General features: G+C 31.7%; 1 protein-coding gene across 13 annotated transcripts in view; it reads left to right on the top strand.

Annotated features, from left to right (window-relative positions):
• Positions 1-24,484, top strand: part of NRXN1 (neurexin 1) — a 1,357,693-nt gene that overhangs the window by 1,134,265 nt on the left and 198,944 nt on the right. For all 13 annotated transcript variants that reach the window (XM_051975251.1, XM_051975247.1, XM_051975246.1 and 10 more), the window contains one exon: positions 2,441-2,612. In XM_051975251.1, the coding sequence (XP_051831211.1) occupies positions 2,441-2,612 (172 nt within the window). The remainder of the gene's footprint in view (positions 1-2,440; positions 2,613-24,484) is intronic.

The raw sequence follows: 24,484 nt of genomic DNA, 5'->3' as shown, positions 1-24,484 counted from the left end.
ATCTACACAAAAATTTGTGACTTTGAAATAGCACATATAACATCAATTACTAGAAAATATTGGACCAGGAAGTATTGAATCTTATTTTCAAAATTTTAGATAGCAACCTTTGAACAGAAAATGTTATTTCTCAATGAGTATCTTTTGCCAGAGGTTATTACAACTATGAGTGAAATTGTAGTGCCCATTCCAATAATCTTCATGTTCTTTTTGCAGTGTCAAACTTTATATTTCTCTTTTAACTTGTTTTATTAGTATAATCCTAATTCAGAAATGAGCTTTTGTGGGGGGAAAAATCAATAATTACCTTTGTCACTATTTATTTAATGAATGTATTGAAAGACTCCATTCAATTATAAATGCTTCGTTACTGATGTCTTTATAATAGAATTTTAAAATTATGGTGTGAGCCAGTTATCCATTTCAAAGAAAATACAATAGAAAGATCAGCACATGCCCAATGAAATTACTTCTGATTTGGCTAATGCAATATTCATGAGAATTCTGAGAATGTGATCACATTTAATACTTGAAAATAAGAATAAAAATGAATACTTTAAAAGTCTAATTATCTTTTAGTTGTAAAGTTTAGAAATTTATGGGGTTTTTTAATAATTTAAATGACAATATCTTGTCAATACAGGTAACTAGGTAGTGGGAGCTAGGTGATGCAATGAATATAGTTCAGGGTCTAAAGTCAGGAAGGCTTGAGTTCAAATCTCATCACAGACATTTAGTAACTGTGTGACCCTGAGCAAGACCCTTAACCTCTGTTTAACTCAGTTTTCTCAACTGTAAAATGGAGTCCTTATGAGGATAAAATGAGAATTTTAGCATGCTGCTTGGCACATAATAGGTGCTTAAGTCTTCATTGCCCTCTTTCCTTCCAACACATTAAAAGTATGAGGTAGAAATACAAATTCCAAAATCAAATCACCCATATTGATCCTGTTAATGTACATCATATGATTTCATTCCCTTTGTAGTCTATATGAATCTTTAGTAAAAATATATATATATATTTATATATTTTTTTTCCTACTGACTCTAGTAGTAGACAGGACAATAGGAATGATATTTTTAGTAAAGTCTCTCTATTTTTAAAACTGTTCAATCAAGAACTTTTGAAATTATAAATATTCCATATGATGACCCTTTTAAAAATAATAAACATATTTCTATATATATACATACCTCAGCTTATTCCCATATGATATTGTTCTTCTCAGATAGAATATAGGATTGAGAAGTTAATTTTAAACAGAAAATAATTATGCTATCATAATACTTCCTTCCCTAAAGAAAACAAATGGGTGAATTTCATTAATATTTTTTCCAAGGAAATAAATCCAAGGAAATAAACTTTATTTTCTATATCACATATGAAATGTAAGCATGTGGCTTTCTTCACATAATTAAGCAATAGATATCATATTTTAATAGCTCTCTCCTCATGCCTTAATGTCATAGAAAATGATGGAGCTTGATCTCCAAGGAGATAGGTTTAAAACATTAGAAAATCAACAAAGAGAGAGGAAATAAACGAGGAGTGTTAATATCAAAAAGGTTAAGCAGAATGCCATGCTGAGAGCAAAACAAAGAGTTTACTAGGCCAAAGTAGTTCAAGCAGACATACTAGTCTCAAGCAATGGTTGAAAGGATGTGGAAATTCACCATAGAGGAGGTGAAAGAATGCCAAAGGCATAGTGTTTGTCCAAGGGAGCCATACTCCCTTCACACTCATTTGTATCCATGTTATTTCATATTTGTAAAGAAAGACCATTGGACTCAAAATAAAGAGATTTGGCTTCTTGTGCTTGTTCTATGACCACGAAGAAATTACTCTACTTCTCTGGGTCTCAGTTTCCTCATTTCTAAATGACAGAGTTGAACAAGATGGTATCTAAATTCCCCACTAGCATTTGATGGTTCTATGAACAAAGACCAAATCACCCACATTTGTATGTCCTAAACTGCAAGTGGAATAGACATTTGCCCTTGCCAATTAGGATAAATAAATGTTATTAATTCAATTTCACTGGTTATTAAGAAATATAATTTCAAGCCTCATTTTTCTTGCTGTAGAAATGAAAGAATTACATGAAAAGTCCTATGGATAAAGTTCATGAAAAGATGCCTGTTTACTTGGGCAATCGTTCTCCTCAGTAGGAACCTCTGGAAAAAGAAGGCAAATTAATTCCCTTGAAAGTTTCTGATTTGGAATATGAATTATCCATGAAAGAGATGGCCCAGGCTTAGCAAAATGTCAAGAACTTTGTCTCCATGGTATGCAAGTCTTCAGAAGTGAAATATAAAAAGAAAAGCTGTTGTTAGAAACACTTTGTGATACACCACACTGCATATATATGTCATTCTTATCAAATAATTACTAATTAGCTTTACTTCCTTCTGATTTCCTCTCATTTCTTCTCACTTCTAGCACCAGGGAAAGATTGGAGTTAAATTTAATGTTGGAACAGATGACATCGCCATTGAAGAGGCCAATGCTATCATTAATGATGGGAAATACCATGTAGTACGTTTCACGAGGAGTGGCGGTAACGCTACGTTACAGGTGGACAGCTGGCCAGTGATCGAGCGTTATCCTGCAGGTAAGGCAATGAATACATATCTGTGAATGACTTTATGAAGAAAAAATAAAGGACAACAAGCAGTGTTGCGTCTGTTTCATCAAATTCCAGATATTCTGAGAAACCATCAAATACTTATTGCAAAGTTTAGGGTCATTTGAATGTAATGCTATCCTAAACTCTTCTGGACACTGTGTAGTAATTACATAAGGTAAACTGAAGGCACACTTTATCTTCTGTAAAATTTAAAACATCATCGAAATCAGAGAACTGTAAATCTAAAAGACACAACAATGTTAAAGCTCTTTTTATCGATTGTTAAACATTTAAACATTAAACAAAGGGAAGGTTTTGACAAAAGTAATAGAGTAAATTAAAAAAAAAAACTTACTGGGAAAATATAAAATGTTCTCTTGAAGGAAGTGTTTCTTTTATTTTGATGCAATTGCTGAAAATCACAAAACATTAGGTTAATCAACAATGAAAAAACATCTAACTATTAATAGTTATTCATAATTAGTTAAAAGTAAATTTATTTAAATGCAATCTGCATTCTCTGTCACACAATCACTGTGTTCACAGGGACCAAATGTCACTATTACTATCCACTTCAAATGTAAAAATGTACTTGTTTCAAATAAGCACTGGGTCAGAATTAGTAATTTGCAAATCACCATGAAGCAATTGACTAAATTTGTCAGCACCACACTATTAAAAAAAATTCTTAAGCAGAAATATAAGCAAAGATTACTTTTAGTTACATATTTTCTACCTCTTTAAAAGCCCACCTAACTTACCATGGCCATAGTTTGTTCAAAAGAAATAACATGAACTATCTATTCAGAGAGGATTAGCATTTGCTTTCAAGGGTCTCCTCTCTCCATGTTTGAAAGTGCAAATTCTGCTCCCCTATGCATTGTTTTTATTCCCTGCCTCCGTTTTAGGCAGTATAATAGAATAACAATCCACAAGAATACACATAGAAGAGAAATAAACTTATTTAAAACCAAAGTGAAAGAAAACAGCTATAAAAGTCAGAATTGTAAAACTGGTCCCAGGAACCAGACTAACATGCCTAAGAAGATCAATCGGAATTTTTTTTCTTTGTCTAGGAAGTTAGTTAAATAATTAAAATCCCTTTGCTTTCATACTATAATCAATATGGTTCAGACTATAAGAAGAATGATTTTAAAACCATCTAAACTAAGGCAGAATTAAATGTAGTTTTCTGAAAAACAAAACAACAAACAATGTATCATATATCTGATCGGACTTTCACATAAAAAATATGTTGATAAGCAGCCTTTGTTGCCCCACATATATTTTTAAAAGAAAAAAAGGGAAGTAAAGGAGATAACGGAAGAGAAAGGGTTGCTATGGAAGAAGAATCGGTCATGTCAGTTGAAATTGTTTGTTATATGGTAGTTTGGTACTTCTAATAAATATCAGGATAGCTAGGAACCCTATAGATTGGAGTAGTCTTATATATATATGAATGCTAGATGGATATAAAGGCATAGTTTCAAGGTAATTATCATTGTAATTCTGTGGATAAGAGAGAAATGATGATAACTTTTGGATTTAGAAACACTTTAATCAAAAGCTTTATCCATGTAAAACCACAGCATGCCTTAGGCTATTTATTGCAGTTGTTTTTTGGAGAGGGAGAGCTATTCCAGAAAGGGAGGAAGCATACTTTCTAATCAGTTTCTAAACAAATCTGAGTATCCTGTAAATTGGGGATCATAAGGTAACACCTTCAGTGTATTTATGGAAGTACTAGTGACTTAATATTTTCTGCAATAATACTTAGTAGTATTTAATAAGAGCATCATTTGATTGATTATTAATAGTTTGTATGATATTTTATATATATTATACAACTCAATCCTCAGAACAACTCTGAAATTCACCTCTTATTATCTCTGTCTTACAAATAAGGAAACTAAGGTTCAGATAGTTTAATCATCTTGCTAAGATCTCTGAGTTGGAAATATCTTGAGTAAGACTTCAATCCAATGCTTTTTGACCACAAATATAGCATTTTATTTACAATGCTGCACTTAATTTTTATAAAGAAACTATGCTAGGTATTTTGGAAATATAAAGTGTGAGAGGCACTATATTACATTCTAGATGGAGACACAAGGAATATAATATTTATACATAAACATATGTAAAGAATTGTAGTGAGCCCACATTATTATTTCCAAATTATTTTATTATTAACCTATCTGCATATATAGCAGGATAGTAATGAGACAGTAACTATGGAAAGCAAGTTTAAAAGACCTCCTTCTTTGGCAACATAAAGTTAAACCTGATTTACCATTTACAGAGTTTCTGGAGTTTATATTATGATTTTCTGTAACTAACATTTTGTTTGTGGTGGTGGTGGAAGAAGGTGATTTTAGTTTTGTGCTTAGAAGCAAGAATTGGGATATCACTTTAGAAAATGGGCTTGTGGTATAACTATTTTTAATTTGATGATTTGTCATTAAAAAGACATTGTTGTACTTTGGAATGGGTTGCTGAACTGATGCACTCAGTACCACGTACTATCATCAGAAAGCAGGAACCAGAGAATTATCTTCAGGTCTCCTTAAAGTGCTTGTGTTGAAAACTATAGGTAATAAAGATTGGAATTAGCAATTAAGTATGGCACTCAACCTTCCATTATTGGACATTGTGGTAAGCACATTTATATGAAGCAATACATCTGGCAACTTCAGTGGGTCTTTAATGAAATGTGCCCAAACCATTGACCAATAGCATTATCCATAATTGTCTGGAAGCCTTCTTACAGAAGCTAATTATTATGAGTAAGTTTTATATTCTTTGGAGTATAAGCTTTGTTCCTGTAACTCAATAAAACTCAACTTTTAGAATAAACATATAATTTTCGGAACAGTAAGCCTACTTTCCTAAGCACAAATTAAAAGGGAAAGTATATCAGGATGCACATATCTCTACATATATCTTCTTGGCATTTGTTATTTAAAATCTAAAGTACAATGTATCACTAAATCTTGATTTGGTCCTAAGTAGAGTTCCCCAAGTAAAAGTTTTGTTCTGTCAGTAAAAAATAGATCTCTTCTCATAACACATTGTGAAACCCAATACCATTTTGATTACTATGCTTAATAATTTCTGCACATAAATCTCACTTTAACATTTCAATATAATTCACAGATCCTAAAAGAAAAAAAAAGAAAACAGAAAAACCATCATGTAATGTAATTGGAACCCTTTGTGTTGCACACCACAATGTCAAATATGTACTTTTCCTAACAGATAAACAAATCAAATTTACAAATATTTATTGATTATCTATTAAATGTAAAGCTTTGGGGGTCCTAGGTACCTTGTGAAGGCTCAGTTGATAGAATTCCTCACTCACAATCAGAAAGATCTGAGTTCTAATTCTGACTCACTTGCAAGTTGTGTGACACTGGGTAAGATATTTAAGCTTTCTCATCCTCAGTTGCTTCATTTGTAAAATGGAGATTGTGCTAGTGCCAACTTCAGAGGATTATTTTGAGGATTAAATGAGATAATCCAAGGTGTTTTTAAAACCTTAAAGTATCATATAAATATCAATTATTGTCACTATTTAAAGCATACTTCTTGCCCCCAGAGAATGTATAGCCCAATTAGGGAGAAAAGATATAAACACAAAAAGTTAAATAACAAATGAATACCAAAGTCCAAGAGCTTTTGTAACTGATTATCAAATGGATACTGCAAATCTCAATAGAATATAAGATCTTTAAAGGCAAAAGTTATTTTGTTTTTCATCTTTGTGTGATGGCACATTAGGTGTTTAGTAAATATTGGATTTGTTAAACTGAGGCAGGGATTGTACAGCTCCAAAGTTTGCTACTTGATACTTAGTAAGTGTTTGTTGATTTGAATTAAAAGTAATAAGTACTTTCAGTATAGAAGAGGAAGAGTTCTCAGAGGGTAGAGTGGTCTAGGAAGCATTGATTTAGAAAGAATGCATTGATTTGGGCTTTAAAGGATGAACGGGGATTTGGATCCACTGAGATGAGTGAGGCAATCATTCCAAGTGGAAAAACACTATACATGGTAATGAAGTTCAGGGAATGCTTTTTCTGTGGATAACTGAAATTTTTACCACTAATTTATGGCAAATACAAGTTAATTTGGAAAGGTTTTCTTTTTTAAGATACTAAAAGTATTAATTTACATATCCTAAATGTCTTTCTATACATTAAAGATAGTAAAAAATATTTTGAGTTTTTTCATTAAGATTTTACTGGGAGGCGGGGTGAGGAGAACAGGGGTAATCAGGAGGGTAAAATCCTTATATTCTTGCTTTACAAGTTCTGTTTGAGGAAAATGAAAGTGTTGACTCCAGAGAAGAGAATATCATGATAGTCATCTTCTGGTACTTCAGGGATTATCACATGAAAGAGTTATAATCTTTGTTCCACTTGGCCCCAGAGGGCAGAGGTAGGATCAGTTGGAGGAAATTAAATGAGACTTATTTCGATGATGTAAGGAAAAATGTTCTAAGCAATTAGAACTCTTTAAAAGTGGAATGGAATATTTTCAGTGGTAGTAGATTCTCCTTCACTAGAGATCTTAAAATTAAGCGAATTAACATATGGAAACCCTTTTACAATCTTTAAAGTGCCATGTAAATGATAATGATGATGATGGATGATGATGATATTTGTCAAATATTTGATGAGTATTCATTGACTGAGTTGTAGAGGAAATAGTTTTTAACTTGGGGTCCATAAAAATCTATGGATAGATTTCAAGGGGTCCATAAATTTGAATAAGACAAAATTATATCCTTATTTTTTGCTTTTAATTGAAATTTAGAATTTCCTTCAATTATTTAAAAACATTCTGGAAAGGGATCCCAGACTTCAACAGGCTGTTTAAAGGGTGTATGATTTACATCTTTAAGAAGACCTAGCCTAGAGACACTCTTAAGTCCCTTCAAATTCCAAGATTCTATGATTTCTATACTATTTATCAATCTATTGATATCTAAATGTAGGAAAATTAATTTATATCATTAAATACATGTTATGTGCCAAACGTTATGTTTAACATTGAAGAAACAAACTCAGTCTCTGCCCTCAAGAAGCATATACTTTAATGGAGGATGTGCCATGTAGGCATGTTGAGTGCTGTTGAGAACTGGCAGACTCAATACTTCTATGGTTAGTTTTTTATTTAATTCAATTTAAAAAATACAATAGAGTTAGTAAATCTGTCTCTCATAACATTATAGAATCAAGTATTTCAAGAACCTAAAAGTGCTTTGAAACCTAACTCATTCTTTTCAATTCACAGATTTGCAACTTGCTCAGTGCAACTCCCTTCAATCCCCAGCTATTTAATGAAAGAGCCCTATTCTTCTGGCACCTTATTATTTGGCTCTCCTAGCCTACTTGACATATCAAAAAAGATGATGTTAGATTTAACTTTTAATATTGCCTTATAACATTTATGGACATTGTTCCTATCTGCTTTTTGTTACTCAGGGAAAAATATGAATACATATATACACATATACATATATATACCTACAAACACATATTGTTCTTTGGAGATTGCAAGAGGTAGGAGAGTACAGAATACTGCACACACACATTTATGTAATGGTTTTCTTCAATTTCTAAGACTTTATAGGATATCAGAACTATTCCCTGATATTTACATTGCTTTGCCAATTAACTTCTAAATCATTTTAGTGAAGTTAAACATTGATTTTTCCTAACTTGTATTAGAAGTTTCATGAGAATAAACCATAAAGATTAATGGATTGCTACTATATTGGTGTTCCAACAGCACTAATAGCACTCTTCTACATACAACATTTTATAAATATATAGGTTCATATTTTAGTCATTGTTGCATGACTAAACAGACAGAGGAGGCTAATGTCCACAGCAGGGAATAAGTATTAGAAGACTTTTTATAGTTCTAGCAGAAAGGATGACTGTATTTAGCTTAAGAAAGATCCTATATCTTAGTTAAATGTATGGATAAAATTATATTTGTGCATATATATATATATATACATGGGTGTATATATGTACACATATGCATATACATATATTCATAATTTAACATGTTACTATATAATTTTATGTATCTTGCTGCATTGTGTTTAATATATGTATATTCATTATTAAATTTATATATACATATATGTTATGCATTTGTAAAATATAGAATATTTCTATGAACTTAAATTTAAATTATATTGGCAAATAAGAAAAGCCAGACATGAGTTTTCTATTTTTTTTTCATGGACCTTCTGTATGTGTTCTAATAAAAGGAACCAAGGGATACAAAGCAAACCAGCAAAAACAAATTTCCTTTATCCTTTAAATTCAGGATGTAGTGGTTTACCAGGTAATACTTTTACTTGTTCCATATTCCTGGAATACCTTTCATGTGTCATCAAAAAGAGCTTGTTTGTGAAAGGTACATTAATGACTGTCTTAACAGTCTGTTGTACTCGAGGCTTTCAGTTGTAGAGATAACATACTCATTGATTATAAGTTGGACAGCTTCAGAAATATCATTAGCTATTCATCATGAGACACTGTCTTATTATTTTTTTGTTTTTTTCAGAAGTGCTTAGAATACTTTATACTTAAATATTGTCAATTATTTGAATAGTTCAGCAGGGAGTGACAAAGGTGACCTAAATAAGTCAGAAAAATCAGGGTTCAAAAGTTTCAATTCCAGCACATTATTCCTGTGATCTTGGGCACTTAACATCTAAGACTGTATAGTAAATCATAGAATTATTTGAGGAAGTTTTCTCCCTGTGAACTCTCCATACCAATGAAATCACAAGGATCCCATAAAGATTCATTACTAGTGGATCTGAAAATATAACTTCTGAGCTCCAGTCGATCTATGATTTCATCATTGTAGATATTTTCTTTAATAGTACAAAATCACATGTTATATACATTTTTTTCCCTGAGGCAAATGGGATTAAGTGACTTGCCAAGTGTCACCCAGCCAGAAAGTGTTAAGCATCTGAGGTCACATTTGAACTCAGGTCCACCTGACTTCAGGGCTGGTTGCTCTATCCACTACACTAGCTAGCTGCCCTTATATACATATTCTTATCCCAAAGCTCTTATCCTTATTCTCCAATAAATTCTACATAGGATTATTCAACCCAAAAGCATGGATTCTAGTCTAGTTGACTAAATCTCTTGAATATACAACTGATTCAGAATTCCTTGCCACTTCAGAAATCAGTAACATATTATATTACCAATTTCATTTTTTTATTTTTGACATTTGCCATATTAGTAGAAAATCATTGCTTATAAAATGAGATATATTAGCTTCTCCAAAGAATGTCTCTATCTTCTCATCCTTTTCAATGAAAGTTTGTGTGTGAGGATTTTTGTGGTTAGATCTTTTTTTTTTTTTTTTTTGCATGTTAGGAGCACTGTGATATAAAACCAATGTCCCAAGAAATGATGAATCTTGTCTTAAAATCCATCTTTCTGGCATCCTTATTTGCAAATCTGAGGAGAATCTGTGAGCCATCTGCATCTTCCTTCTATCTTTTATATTCATTTCTAGTTAAGGTCAAAAATTGACATAAATTTCCATGGCAAAAAATTCATGACTAAATAAACATTCTCTTCTTACTTAGCAAGGTTTATCCTCAGAAAGATGCATTTATCACTTATAACCTTCTATAAGACTTCCCAGCAGAGCTGAAAGCTTTCAGATCTTACAGTTTTCTCACATAGTCTTTGAGAATAGAGGATCACTTCCATCCCATTGTGGAAGTCATTGGAATAGTATTGTTGGGCAAATAAAACAGGAAATTAATTCATTTTTCAAACATTTATTGGCAACCAACATTGTGGCAGATAAAGATGTAGATTTCAATAATTCAATTCAATCAACTTTTATTAAGTGCATATGAGGTCCCTGTGTTATATGCTGAGGACACAAAAAGAGGCAGATTTTAAAAAGATTTAATTGTAAGCTTCTTGAAGTCACGGATTCTGAGGTTTTTTTGACTTTAGAGACTCACGGTCCAGTCTTCTGCTTTACAAAAAGTAGGTGTTAATAAATATTTATTGAATTGAACTACAGTAGCCTTCCTTCTTCTTCCCTCTCTTTTCCTCTTTCTTTCAATTTCTACCAATGTCATTCACGCCTCTAAATTTCTTCTTCACTGTAAATTAAGAAGAGAGGTCTAGGGTGATTTTTTTAACTCAGTCAAAAACTAAAAACTTCCCAAAAAAGCAATAGTACAAAAACCATAGCCATATTTGACCTGAATTTAATTCACTGAAATGCCAAATGTATGCTTAAGTTATTTTAAGGACAATAAAATTTTCTTGCTTTAAAAATTATATTTAAATTTTTTCTCTCTATTTTCTCCTTTAAGGATGGATCTTGATTCTATATCTAACTACTTAAATATGTGTATGTTTATGTGTCCATTTACAAATATATGCACATATGTGTATATGTATATTCAAACAAATATATTCACATATATGATATCTTTCTATAAACTTTCCAAATTCTTCCCACAAGAATCAATCAATAAAATAAATATATATCATTATTCTTCAATGATCAGAGTATTACACTAAATCCTTTGGTAACATTTTACAATGAAATTCAAGAGTATTATAATAATATTTCTCCAAGACTTCAGACAGATTATCATTTATCCTCATCTTTCCTAGAATTGTATAGCAGCTTAAATTATTTTTATGTGCATTAAATTCTGGGATTTAATTCCAGATGCTCATAAAATTGTAGAGCTTTAGAGCTGCAAGAGACCTTAAAAGTCATCTAACATAACTCTCTTAATTTGTAATGGGTGAAGCAGAGACATTGAGATGTAAACTGAATTGCAATCTGTGATAGTACTGAGACTAGGACCTCCTGTAGGTCTTCTCATTCCCAGTCTACACAGTATTGTTTCTTGATATATGATAGAATGTTGAAGTTAATTCATCATTGAAGCTATGATGTTGTTCAGACTAAAACAACCTCAGAGGTGGAAAGGGACTTTAGAGATTCTTATCTAGTGATTGATACTTCCAAGATCACACAAATAATAAAATGCTTCCTTTATGTATAGTATCTTGTTACAGTTTTCTTAATATAAATGAGATATTTATAATTTTAATTTATAAATATATTTATAAATATATAATTGTAAATATAATTTATAAATTATAAAATAATAATTATAAATAAATAAAAGGTCCTGATACATAGTAGGTGCTATAAAAACATTTATTGTCTTATTCTTTTTCTCACATCGATGCTATAAAATATTTTTAATATTTTCACTTGAGATCAAGGAGTTAAACTCAAACATTAAACTGAAATTCTATTAGTTTTTTCCATATATGAGATGTGATTGCCCTCATTTAATGTAATAATTAATTGTCCTCTCTCAAGGAGTTTAATGACAAAAAAAAGGTCCTGTTTATAGTAAAGTATTTATAACAGTATTTTTTTTGTAATAATAATGAATTGGAAACAAAGTAGATACCCATTATTTGGTGGAATGGCTAGAAAAAAAAAGTAGAACCTGAATGGAATGTAAATCATTGTTCTGTAAGAAAAGATGAACATGAAAAATACAAAGAAATATAGAAAGGATATTTTATAAACTGGTGCAACATGAAGTAAGCAGAAGCAAAAAGTAATGTACAGAACAAAGACCGCAATGTAAGAAGAAAGAATAAGAATGAAACAACAAAATTATAATGACTGAATTTTGCCAATATGAACAGATATATAAGAAGATACTTCCCTCACTTTTGCCAGGAAGTAGATATAAAATATGGCATCTAACATTGGATTTTTAAATTTTGTCAATTAAGTTGATCCCCTTTTTTCTTTAACTTTTTATTCTTTCTTATCAAGGATGGCTCTCTCAGAAGACAATAGGGAGTTATAGAGAGATATTGGGAAATGTGATAGAAAAAAAAGAAACATGTCAACAAAATTATTTCAAGGATATTTCATTGTCCTCGTTGAATTCAGGAGATAACAGAAACCAGATTTTCACACAGTGCAAAATTCTCTTCCTGAGAGTTGAGAGGAAATAGAAATTTAACTGTGACCTAAGCGTTATAAGTTCACTCTGAAAATGGAGTTTTAGAAAACTTCAAATATCTTTTAAGACTATTTTGTCTATTTTAGTAATTTCTATAGTTTAGAGGCTCCAATTTTCTATCTATTCCAGTTCTTTCTAAAAGTCTTTTGCCTTTATAACATTTAATGTTCTGCAGAGGAAATGGAAATAATCATGTTCCCAAAGTAGGTGATGAATCTTTTTCTTAATAGTTTCTCAAGACCTTTAACCCCTTTCTTTCCAAATAAAATTCTTATTAAATTATCAGAGAATTCTTTCCTTTTTGAGGATGATTTTCAATATTAACTGTGGAAAGAAATCTGGCCTTGTTTTGTGATTTGTTCATCATAAGAACAAAACAAATAAACCTTACCATTAAATAAGAAAAAAAAAGTTGCCCTTTACCTGTTTACCTTTTTGAATATTTTTTGTTTTGGAAATACTTGATCATGCATCTTTACTTTACATTATCAATACTTCCCAGAAAGCCTTTCTCACTTTCTTGTGTAAAGAAAAATAGGTAAGCAAAAAAAAATATGTGATAGGATATAATATAACATTTCTCTACTGACTGGAACAAAAATCTAGAATTAAAAGGGACTTAGAATCTATCTAGGCTAAGCACCTTGTTTTACACTTGAGGAAACTGAGACACAGAGAGACAAAAATATCTTGCCCAGAGTCACACAAATGATAGGCAGCAGAACTAGTGTCTGAAATTGGACCTTTTGACTCCAAAGCCACTTTTCTTCCTATTACACCTCAGAGGAAAACATTTCACCATCAGTTTTTTTGGAGTTGAATAATTATTACCTTAATCCAAGTTCTAATGTCTTTTAATTTTTTTTTTTATCCTTTACGTTACTATGGGCATTGTGGATATTGTTTTCTTGCTTCTGCTTTCCACACTCTTTATCAATTCATACAAGTCTTTCTTAATTGTCTGAAATTTCTCATATTTGCCATTTTCTTATAGTGTTAATGTGTATATATATATATATATATATATATATATATATGTCAAGATATGCACACATATATCTACATGGGTATGTGTATGTACATGCAAACATGTATATGTGGGTGTGGGTGTGGGTGTGGGTGTGTATTCCAGTTTGTTAAGCCTTTACCCAGATATAACTTTTTATTCCCAAGTCGTTTAACAAAAATTTACCATATGCATAGTATGAGCAAATCTTTATACTTATGAAATTCTAGTCCATTCTTCACCTGAATTCTTTATTTTGTAGTTAGGAAATAAACTGGATGTTGGAATTGATTCTGTTGCAGCAAATAGAATAAATGTGTTGTAAGCCAAGAGACTTACTTAGTGCTTTCTAGTTCTCATTCTATTACTAATTTCCTGAATCAACTAAGGAAAGTCACTTAAAATTTTGGATTCCAGTTTCTTGGATCAGGTAACAATATTATGTTGTACAGGAATTTTTATTTATCTTCAATTTTAAAAGGTAGATTAAAATGAGCTTCAAGATCAATGGGGAGTTCAAATTCTAGTTCTACCACCTACTATCTATATGGCCTTAGGCAAGATATTATTTTTGATCTCTCTGTGCCTCAGTATCCTCAAGTATAAAATGTGATGATTGGACTAGAGGGTTTCTAAGTTCAGGCAGGTGAGAGAGACAAGCAGGGAATAGGAAGAAGGGGAAAAGAGAGTCATAAAATAATCTTGTCACCAAGTAGAGAGGGATCTGCACCTTTTATTTATGAATTCCATAACTGAAGTATATTAATTTCTAAAGATCAAGATTTTTTCTTAACTTTATCATAGTTTTTTTCTCTTAGCCCATGTCCCTTCTAAGACAAAACTTTTTATGGCATTACAAATTCTCAATCCTGAAGCTTCCATATAAGTGTTTGCTTTCTCATATTTAATAATAAAATTCATATTATCAAGATTCAGCAGATATCTATCGAGCATTTGGATTTTTCATAGAACTGTCATGGACTGCCATATGTTTTTCAGATATAATAGCATATTTTTAGGCTCTATCTATATAATTTTCAGACTAGCTACACTCTGAATCATAAAGTATGAGGATGATACCTTTAGAACATGAATATCTATTAAATTAACCTGTTTTGAAATTCCCCACTTTCATTTTACCTAGACAACAAAGCTCTATAGTTGGCCTGGGAGTTAGAAGACTTTAGCTTAAGTCCCTTTTCTGACACATACTGTCTATGTGACCCTGGAGAAATAGGTTAACCTCTCAAAGACCAAGGCAATAAGTTACATAGTAAGTGCTGATGCTATCAGTAGAAGGAATTGACTCTATATCAATGAAATAATAGGTCTAGGCAAAGAAAAGCAAAGAAAGTATAGGAAAGGAGAGGAAAAATAACCCCTAAAATATAAAAGGTCTATGTAGAGAGAAAAACAAAGAAAGTGTAGGAAAGGAAAGGAAAAATAATCCCTAAAATATAAAAGGTCTATGTAGAGACCAACTAGTACCATTTCTTCAATATCTGGAAGATAAATGAGGGTTCAACTTTATATAGATACATATATATGTATATAAAGTGAATATATATACACACATATATATAAAATTGAATATATGTATATAAATATATATATATATAAATCCTCATTTACCTATGTGTATGTATGTACATACACAATCTCTACGCACATAAACATATATGTAAACATACGTATTGTTCTTGTTCAATCATTTCATTTGTGTCCAATTCTTTGTGGTGTAATTTTAGGTTTTCTTGGCAAAGATATTGGAGGGTTTGCCATGTCTTTCTCCAGCTCACTTTACAGATGAAGAAAAGAGGCAAACAGAGTTAAGTGACTTTCCCAGCATCACACAGTGAACACCAGAGGACAGATTTTAACTCAGGTCTTTCTGATTGCAGGCCTAGAACTTTATCCACTCAACCTTCTAGATGCCTTTATGGAGATGTATTTACATAAGCATATAAATCTCTGTGTGTATGGATCTATATATCTGTATGTGTATGTAGCTATATTTATGTATGTGATAATATATATATTCACACATATATTATTATGCTAAATGCTGGGGGTTTAAGATAGAAAATTTCATCATTCCTACTATCAAAAAGCTTGTAATACAAGAAAGAAAATGATTTCATAAAATAAGTATTATAAGGAAAAAATATTATATGTTTAGAAGTGAAAAGATTCTAAAAGTAGATTGAAATGTATACTATATGATAAAAATGGCATATATTCTTATTAAAGAAGCTGAATCTGGAAATAAGTACCTTTAAGTTTCTCAATATTAAGAAACATAGACAAAAATATTTTTGCTCCTTTATCACTTAAACCAGTAACCTGAATCCTAAAGCTACCATTGAAAATTCAAAAGAGACTACACTTATCATTAGTCTGTTCTAGATATTACCATATACAGTCCCTATGAAGCCTTTCCACTGGATTTATGACTTATAAAACAGGAAAGAAGAGAACATTTAGTTTCATTTTCCTAGCTAGTGTCAACTAATTGATAAGATGCTATAATAATTTTTCAGGGTCACCTTCACTGGGGCATTTTCTAAGTCCAAGTGTGGTTATAAATTCCCTTTTATAGTATTCCTTCTCCTCAGCTATTGAGAAGTCTTGAGCTACAGCATACTTTATAGGTAAAAGAAGTATCTAAAAATAGGAAGACAGGATAGTCAATGAAGGCAAAATTATGTATATAAAGTTTAGATTCTCTAACTAAATAGACCAGGCTAGTGCTCGATGTTGTTGGTGCTTTTATGGATATAAGAGCTATCAGAATAACTCTATAAAAGGAATCCAGGTGTGTCTGAGGAATATTATGGTGCTTTATTCCACCTCACCAAAGTCTAAGCCATTTTTAGAGCTTATTAAAATTTTTAAGGGAAAGGAAATAAGAAAATAAGAGTTAAAATTCTTATAAGAATTTCTGAATGGATTTTCTACTATCTCATAACAATCATGCCCACAGTGTATGTATGTGTGTGTGTGTGTGTGGTGTGTATATGTAGAGATATGTGTGTACATATATATATGTATGTATATATTTATATATACATATACACACCACACACACACACATCACTGTAAGTTTTTAAAATAGTTTTCTTCCCAATGCTATGAGGGTAGTAATTCAAGTTTTATCCTCATTCACAAACAAAATGGAAAAGGAGGAATCATTATAGTAGGACCATCATAGGGAATAGCATAAGCAAAACCATAGAAGTAGAAAAGTCTGGGGTTTGTGGCAAAGAATTCAATTTGACTGGAAGCGATGTGGGATAAAAATGGAAAGACAGAGTGGGGTGTGACCATGAAAGACCTTGAATACCTCAGTAAGGACTGTTAATTTTATTAGGTACTAGGCAGTTTCTGAAGAGCTATGAAAAGCAATAAGAAAGATAAATCTCACAATATTATGAACGTTGGAGGGAAAGAGGAAAGACCTATAAGCAGACTATTGAAACAGTTTTGGTGGGTAGTGATAAGGGATATTTGGGATAAGAAATGATATGACACCACAGAAATAACACGAAATGGATAATAGACAATAAATCTAGAAGAGATCATAGATTTAGACATGAAAAGAGCCTTCAGAACCATTTGCTCCAATCTTGTCCATTTTTAATTGAAGAAAGGCCAGAGTCAAGTGATTTACCCAGAGCTACAGAGGTAATAAGTGACAGAACTAGTGTTTAAATTCATTTCTGTCAGTTCTAAATCCAGCCCTCATTACACTGAACTACATAACCTCAAGATGATGGTTAGTACAATATTAAAGAGGAGCTGTCTTTAGAATGGATAGGATTTCGCTATACATGAAAAAGTATGCAGTATACTGACTTAAAGAAACAAATAAACAAATAAGAATATCCTCCATTTGCATGTGTTCTATTTGGAGGAATTGGAAACATACTCTTAAATCCCACTTCTTAAACTGTGGGGTCATAACTCCATATAAGATCTCATAACTAAATGTGGAGGTCATGAAATTATGATTTATTATCAATAAATGTCTGATTCATATATTTATTTTATATATCTACATACCTGGGCCATGTAAAATTTTCTCAAGTATAAATGGGTTGCGATGCAAGAAGTTTAAGAACCCTTGGTGTCAGTCACCACTTTGTAGAGGAGAGAAGTTTGTTCTTGTTTGAGTAGATCAGTTCCATCTCATAAAAATATTCTGGACCATGGGCAGTTGCCCATGTCTCCATGAGGGATAAATATAATCAAATATTAGAGCTGGAAGAGATCTTAGAGATGATTTAGTACAACTTACTCATTTTACAGCTGCAGAAATTGAGGTCAGAGAAGTTGAAATTTTTCTAAGGTCACATAGTTAGGTAGTGACAAAGTAAGGATTTTGAATTCAGGAGTCCAACTACCTAGATCACTATTTTTCCATTATATTATGCTGCTTCTCCAACATTCTTAGTCATATTGACGATGCTCATATATTTTTCTTCTCAGAATTTAATTTTAGAATACCATTCACAAACCTGGCCACTTATATATTTCATATTTAATTTCCTCCCTCATGTAATCAGTCAGCCGCTTAAAATGCACATTTATTTTTAGATTCAAAGTTATTCTTCCACTCAGGCTACAGATTATGTTTTATAAATCTTCACTGTACCTTACAATTTAGAATATGTTCATGGAACTAAAGTAATCAGAAATGGAGGAGGGGCAAAAGAGAAAACAGATTCTGGGGTAAAAAAAGAAACATGTTACAAATATTTGGCAAACTTACAGTTTAGACTGACTACTTCATTTCTTTCAAACTTGAAATTTCTCTTCAGGCTTGGAATCCTATCTAGATGAAATTATATGAAAGGGAAGAGAAAAGTTACAAAGCACTCTCAATCAACAAGTTTTTATTGAACTCCTATGTACCTAGCCAAATGCTAAGTACTCTATGAGATAAAAAATGCAATGTAATGTAACAGATGTTTTTCTGTGCCCAATATGCAAGTTACTTTTCTGGACACTGGAGATATAAAGGCAATATTAAATATAGTTTTTGCTCTTAAGGAGCTTACATAATACTGAGGGGGATACAGCATGTTTATAAATAACTTTAGTACAGGACAGTTAAGGAGCGGGGGACAAGAGCAAAAACAAGTGGGGAGCAAAAAACAAAGTGGGGATTCAGCATATTTATAAATAACTTTAGTACAGGAGAGTTGAGGGGGGATTAGGGCAAAAACAAGTGGGGAACATGCTAGGAACGTGTTCAAGAAAGTTTCGTGTAGGAGAAGAAAAGCATCAAGTGTATAGTGTAATGAAGGAGCATTTGTGAATGCAGCTGGAGCCAGATTAAAACTAAATTAGGAAATGCGTAATAAAATAAATAAAAATGCAATTCAACATAAACAATGTTATTTTGTGGTTTTCTAAGTAAATATGTAGCCAGCAGGGTTTAATTTCTATTTAATTTTGACATAATAGCATGCAAAATTTGGAGTCAGGAAAATTTGGCATCAGATTCTATCCCTACCACTCTGTGATTTAGTTTTGTCATCTATTAAATGAGGAGTTTGGACTAAAAGGTTTCTAAGGTTCCTTTAGTATATGTAATAGTGTATATGTATGTCTCTCTCTCTCTCTCTCACACACACACACACACACATACACGAAAAGTACATGGTTCCTGTTCTTTAAGAATGTACAGTCTAAACAAAATGAACTGGAAGCACTGAAAAGCAACATATTAACAAATATAAAATAATATAAGAACTTACCCACACACACATGCTAAAGGGTAGAATATCAAACACTGATAAAAATAGAAATGATTTTTGGAAAAGGAAAGTTTTATGCCAACTTACTAAGGAAGTAAGAGACATAGACTGGTAGAGAAAGGGGGATAGAAGAAACTGGTATGGTAGACTAGCTTGAACAAAGAAATAAAAATGGAATTAGATAAATTATTCAGGGGAAAGAGAGAAGAGCAGCTCTCATTCTAATAACCTTGGATACTTCTAAGGAGAGAAGTAGTAGTGATTAACTTTTTAAGGGGCCCATATTTTATGCTTAAAAAAAGAATAACTCATTGATTGGGGAACAAGGTATTTCACTTCTATGAGGTGACTTTCCCAAACTATAATTCTCAATTTTAAATTCATGTCAAACATTTATACTTCATTATCCATTATTTCCTCAGACTTAAAATGTCCAAAATTGAACTAATTTCCTCTCAAAACTAGCTTTCCTTTCCACTTTTCAATTTCTCAAAGTTGCCATGATTGAGGCGCCAAATTAGTCAAATTGGACTCCTCTACCTTCCTCATCCTCTATATTCATTCATTGACCAAATCCTATTGATTCTTCCTTAATTTTTCTTACACTTGTTCTCATATGAACTGCCTCATTTTATGAAGCTCCTTATCATCAGAAATTCCATTTGCCCAGTCCTTCGCCAATCCAATCTATCCTGCCTGTCATCTAATTAATCTTCCTCAAAACCACTGCTTTTACCAAATCATATCACTACTCAAAATTTTGACATCTTAATTGCCTACTAGAAGAGGAAATGAATTTGATTAAAGGAAGAATTAACTACAATAAGATGCTGTCCCTCTTTAATATTTGTTACCTTTCTTTTTGAAAGCTCATCTCTGAATTTTTGTGATTCATATTTCCACAATGAGGTAAATTCACACTTTAAATTTTGTTTTTTCCACTATGCATCTCTTCTATGTTGTTATTTTTTTCAGGTAGTGTAAACATTAGAATTAGAACTTGTTTTGGGGAGATTTCTGTCTACCTTTTAAAATTCCTTCTTTTAAGTCATGTCACCATTGTTAGTCTTATTTGTACCTAATGATGTTTTTTGGAGACTGGAGAACATAGAAATCACTACATTGATAGAGAGATAGATTAGATAGATAGCTAAGATGGATGGATAGGTGGTTGGATGGATGGAATGGGTGATGCAGTGGATAGAAATTTTCATTTGGAGATCTGAGTGCAAATCCTGCATTAGACAGATGTTAACTGTGTGGCCCTGGACAAGTTATTCAATCTTTACCTGCCTCAGGTTCCCATTTAAAAATTTTTGGTGTTGTTCAGAACTAAAATCACTAAAATGCTACCTTCTACAAGAAACCTTTCTTAATGCTTCTTAATTCTAATGCCTTCCTTCTGCTAATTATTTCCTTGTTATCATGTATATGATATTCTCTCAGTGGAATATGTTAATGTTTTCTTCAATTTAATATCACAGAATCTCAGAGTTTGAGGAGGCCGTAGAGACTATGTAGCCCAGTCCATATCTAGAAAAGAATCCTTCCAACAATATAGCCAACAATGGTCATTCAATTTTTGCTCAAAATTGAAGAAAATTTTGAAATTGAAGAAAATATTAACATATTCCACTGAGAGAATATCACATTATTTAATCATTAACATAAATTGGAATTTGTTTTATATTATGCTTTAGTACTAAGCTTCCTTAAATAATTCCAAAGATGTGTGCTTGGACTCTAAAAAACAAGGCCCTGAGAAAAACACATTATATGCTTTCTTTGTTGCCTATCTTTAAGCATTTTATTTAAATAAGCTGTTATCAAAAGCAAGTTTAAAATCACAAAAAGTACATCTTAGTGGTATTTGGGAAGTAGGGAATAAATTCAAAAGAATTGCTCTATTTTGGTGTTAAAGTATGGAGGACAGCAAAGAAGGTAGGAGGATGATTTATGAATGAATTGTCTATAAGAGTGTCAGGTGCGTCTGTGTGTGTTTGTGTTTGTGTATGTGTATGTGTGTTTGTGTTCACATGTCTTAAACAACAGTTGGCATAATCACTAGCAAGCCTGGAAAATCAGGACCATAGAAATGAATCTGAAGAAAGCGTTATTTTTTTTGCTTTTTTTGGTTTCACCCTCTAAGCTAGGGAGTAACTATTTTTCATGATAATATTCTAAATGAATGATGAGAGTTATTTTTTAAATTATGTTTCCACTTTGCATGTCTATTATAGAAAGAAAAGAAAAAGTCTAATTACTGTCTGTCGATTATTTTCTTCTTTTTATTCTTTAGGAAACTAACAAACTCTTCAGATAAAAAATTCCTTAAAATAGAACTTCTCTGTGTAAATATGTAAGATTCCCTAAAGACTTAGAACTTGTTCTTAGTTTTAGGAGTGTGCATTTTGGAATATTTAATAAAAGAAATTTTGAATGTATTTTTTGACCTTATCAGTTCCCTTTGAGGCAGCTGAAAAAAATCTATGGAACTGGAGAAGGGCAATAGAATGGGAGGTGGGCAAATATCCTAATTTTTGAAAAAGAAAAGAGGATGGAAAACTGAACCAATGAGCTTAATTTTGATTCCTGACAGAATTCCCGTATGGTATAAAAGAGATTTCATTAATCAGAAAGTGCTAACTCAGCTTCATTAAGAGCAAGTCATACCAGGCTAACCTCTTTTCTATTTATGACAGAGAATTAGCTACTAGACTGATAGCATAGGAGAATGTGATAGGTATAATTTACCTAGATTTTTGCAAAACATTTCACAAATTATTTCATGCTATGCTTGTGGACAAGATGGCAAGAAAAGGTAGACAGTAGTTTATTTCAGTGTAATGTTCATTTCAGCTGAATGGTTGAGTAGCCAGACTTCAAAAGTCATTAATGGTTTAACTTCAGATTGGGGCAAAGTCTGTCCTCATACAATGACATTTAACAATTATAGCAATGACTTCAATAAACACATAGATATCCTGCTCGTCAGACTTACCAACAAGAAAAAGTTTAAAGGTATAACTAATACAACAGATAATAGTATCCCAAAACACATCATTGTGTTAGAATGTAAAGAAATAAGAACTTCAAGGTGATGAACATAAAGTTTTACATTTGGGTTTAAAAAGCTAACATCATGAATACAGATTGGTTATTTTATTAAACAATAGTTGCTTGTTAAAAGATCTGTAGGCTTTAATGTAATGAAAACTCAGCATGAATCAATCGTGAGTTATAGTAGCCCCCCAAAGTTAATGTGATCCTAGGCTACATGAAGAAAGTCTTAGTAAGAGAGTCAGTGTCAGAGAAAATTCCATTATATTTTTCCTTAATCTAATAACTTCTATGGTATTCTATTTGCTTCTGGGCAACACATTTTAGGAAAGATGCTGTGATAAGCTAAAAATCATACAATGATGCTTGTATGGTGAAAGACATCTTGATTATGACATATGAAGATAGACCGAAGGAATTGGGGATGTTTGACCTAAAGAAGAAGAGTGATAGTGGACTTAACTATATGGACGATTGATGAGTCTTCTATTTGCCCCTAGGTGGCAGAATGAACAACAATGTAAACTTGAAACAATGGAGAATTTCCCAAGAATTATATATATTTCAAAGTGAAAAGGAAAGTACCAGGTCCTTCCTCCCCACACTCTTCAAGCAAAACTTGAATGACCATTGTTGGCTACACTGTTGGAAAGATTCTTTTCTAGATATGGATTGGGCTACATGGTCTCTATAGCCTCCTCAAACTCTGAGATTCTGTGATATTAAATTGAAGAAAACATTAACATATTCCACTGAGAGAATATCACATTATTTAATCATTAACATAAGTAGGAATTTGTTTTATATTATGCTTTCAGTACTAAGCCTCCTTAAATAAATTAAAAATCTAATGCTAAATTTTTAATAATGCTGCAGTCTTTTGTAGTAATGAAGCTCCTTGGAATCACAAGGCAAGGAAAATGGTAATGCCACATAATTTCTTTAGTTTAAGTATATTTCATTTTCTTATATGAAAGGTCGGGCAGTTCCTTGAGAAAAGTTGTGTATGTAGATCGAATAAATTTATATATAATATATATGTAAGTAGAGCCAAAGATGAATAATTTATCTCTTTAATTTAAGTATTGCAAAAGAGCAGATTAGGGTACTTAGTTTTTGTAAATATGCCAGCTGGATTGCAACATAGAAAATTAAATTCATAGCAAAGTTTTTCAAATGTATTTTTTCCATTTCTACTATTAATACTTCTAATAGTCTTATATTTTTGACATTAACATCCACTAGATAAAATTGCTTTTACACCACTATATATTTTTAGATATCTTAATTAGCAACTAAACATATTCCTTTTTCCTTAAATCATGGAATTGAGATGAGCAAAAAAAATCATTTGAAAACAAATTTTAGTTATTTGAGAGGTTGTTCTATGGTAAATATCAGTCAATCCCTACCTATATTTTGGTTCACTCCAGAAAATAAAAAAACTGGAGATAAGTGCCACATTGCACTTTGGAGGTTATCCGGTTTTCTTGAGGTTTATACCTGCCAAACGAAAACCTTGGCAAGTTACCCCCCAATCCAATTTGGTTCAATAGAAATTTATTAGTCACCTATGTACAAAATAATTAGCTAAATGTTAGTCTATAGTTGATGAACAGCAGTGGCTGCCCTCAAATTGCTTCATTAAGGAGCTATGACGCTATAATACAGACACAAATATTGTGTATAGATTAGAAAATTACAAGAACAAAGGGAAGATCTAGATGCAGGCAGAGAGGATTCAAGTACCAGTACAATGTTAGAATACTTATTCGTTGTCTAAGAACCAGAAGAGATAAATATGGAAAAGGTTATTGTCAGAGCATTGACTGTCAAAGAGTTATTTTTTTAGCTGCAATAATTGATGAAAGTGGCCTACTATGATGTAGAGAACTTGCATTCTACATTGATGTAGCAAATACAGTGCTGGACTTGAAGTCAA

Source organism: Antechinus flavipes, chromosome 2 (assembly GCF_016432865.1).
Source record: "Antechinus flavipes isolate AdamAnt ecotype Samford, QLD, Australia chromosome 2, AdamAnt_v2, whole genome shotgun sequence".
Taxonomy (NCBI): domain Eukaryota; kingdom Metazoa; phylum Chordata; class Mammalia; order Dasyuromorphia; family Dasyuridae; genus Antechinus; species Antechinus flavipes.
Note: the sequence above shows the minus strand (reverse complement) of the source record. Positions and strands in the feature narration are given on the sequence as shown.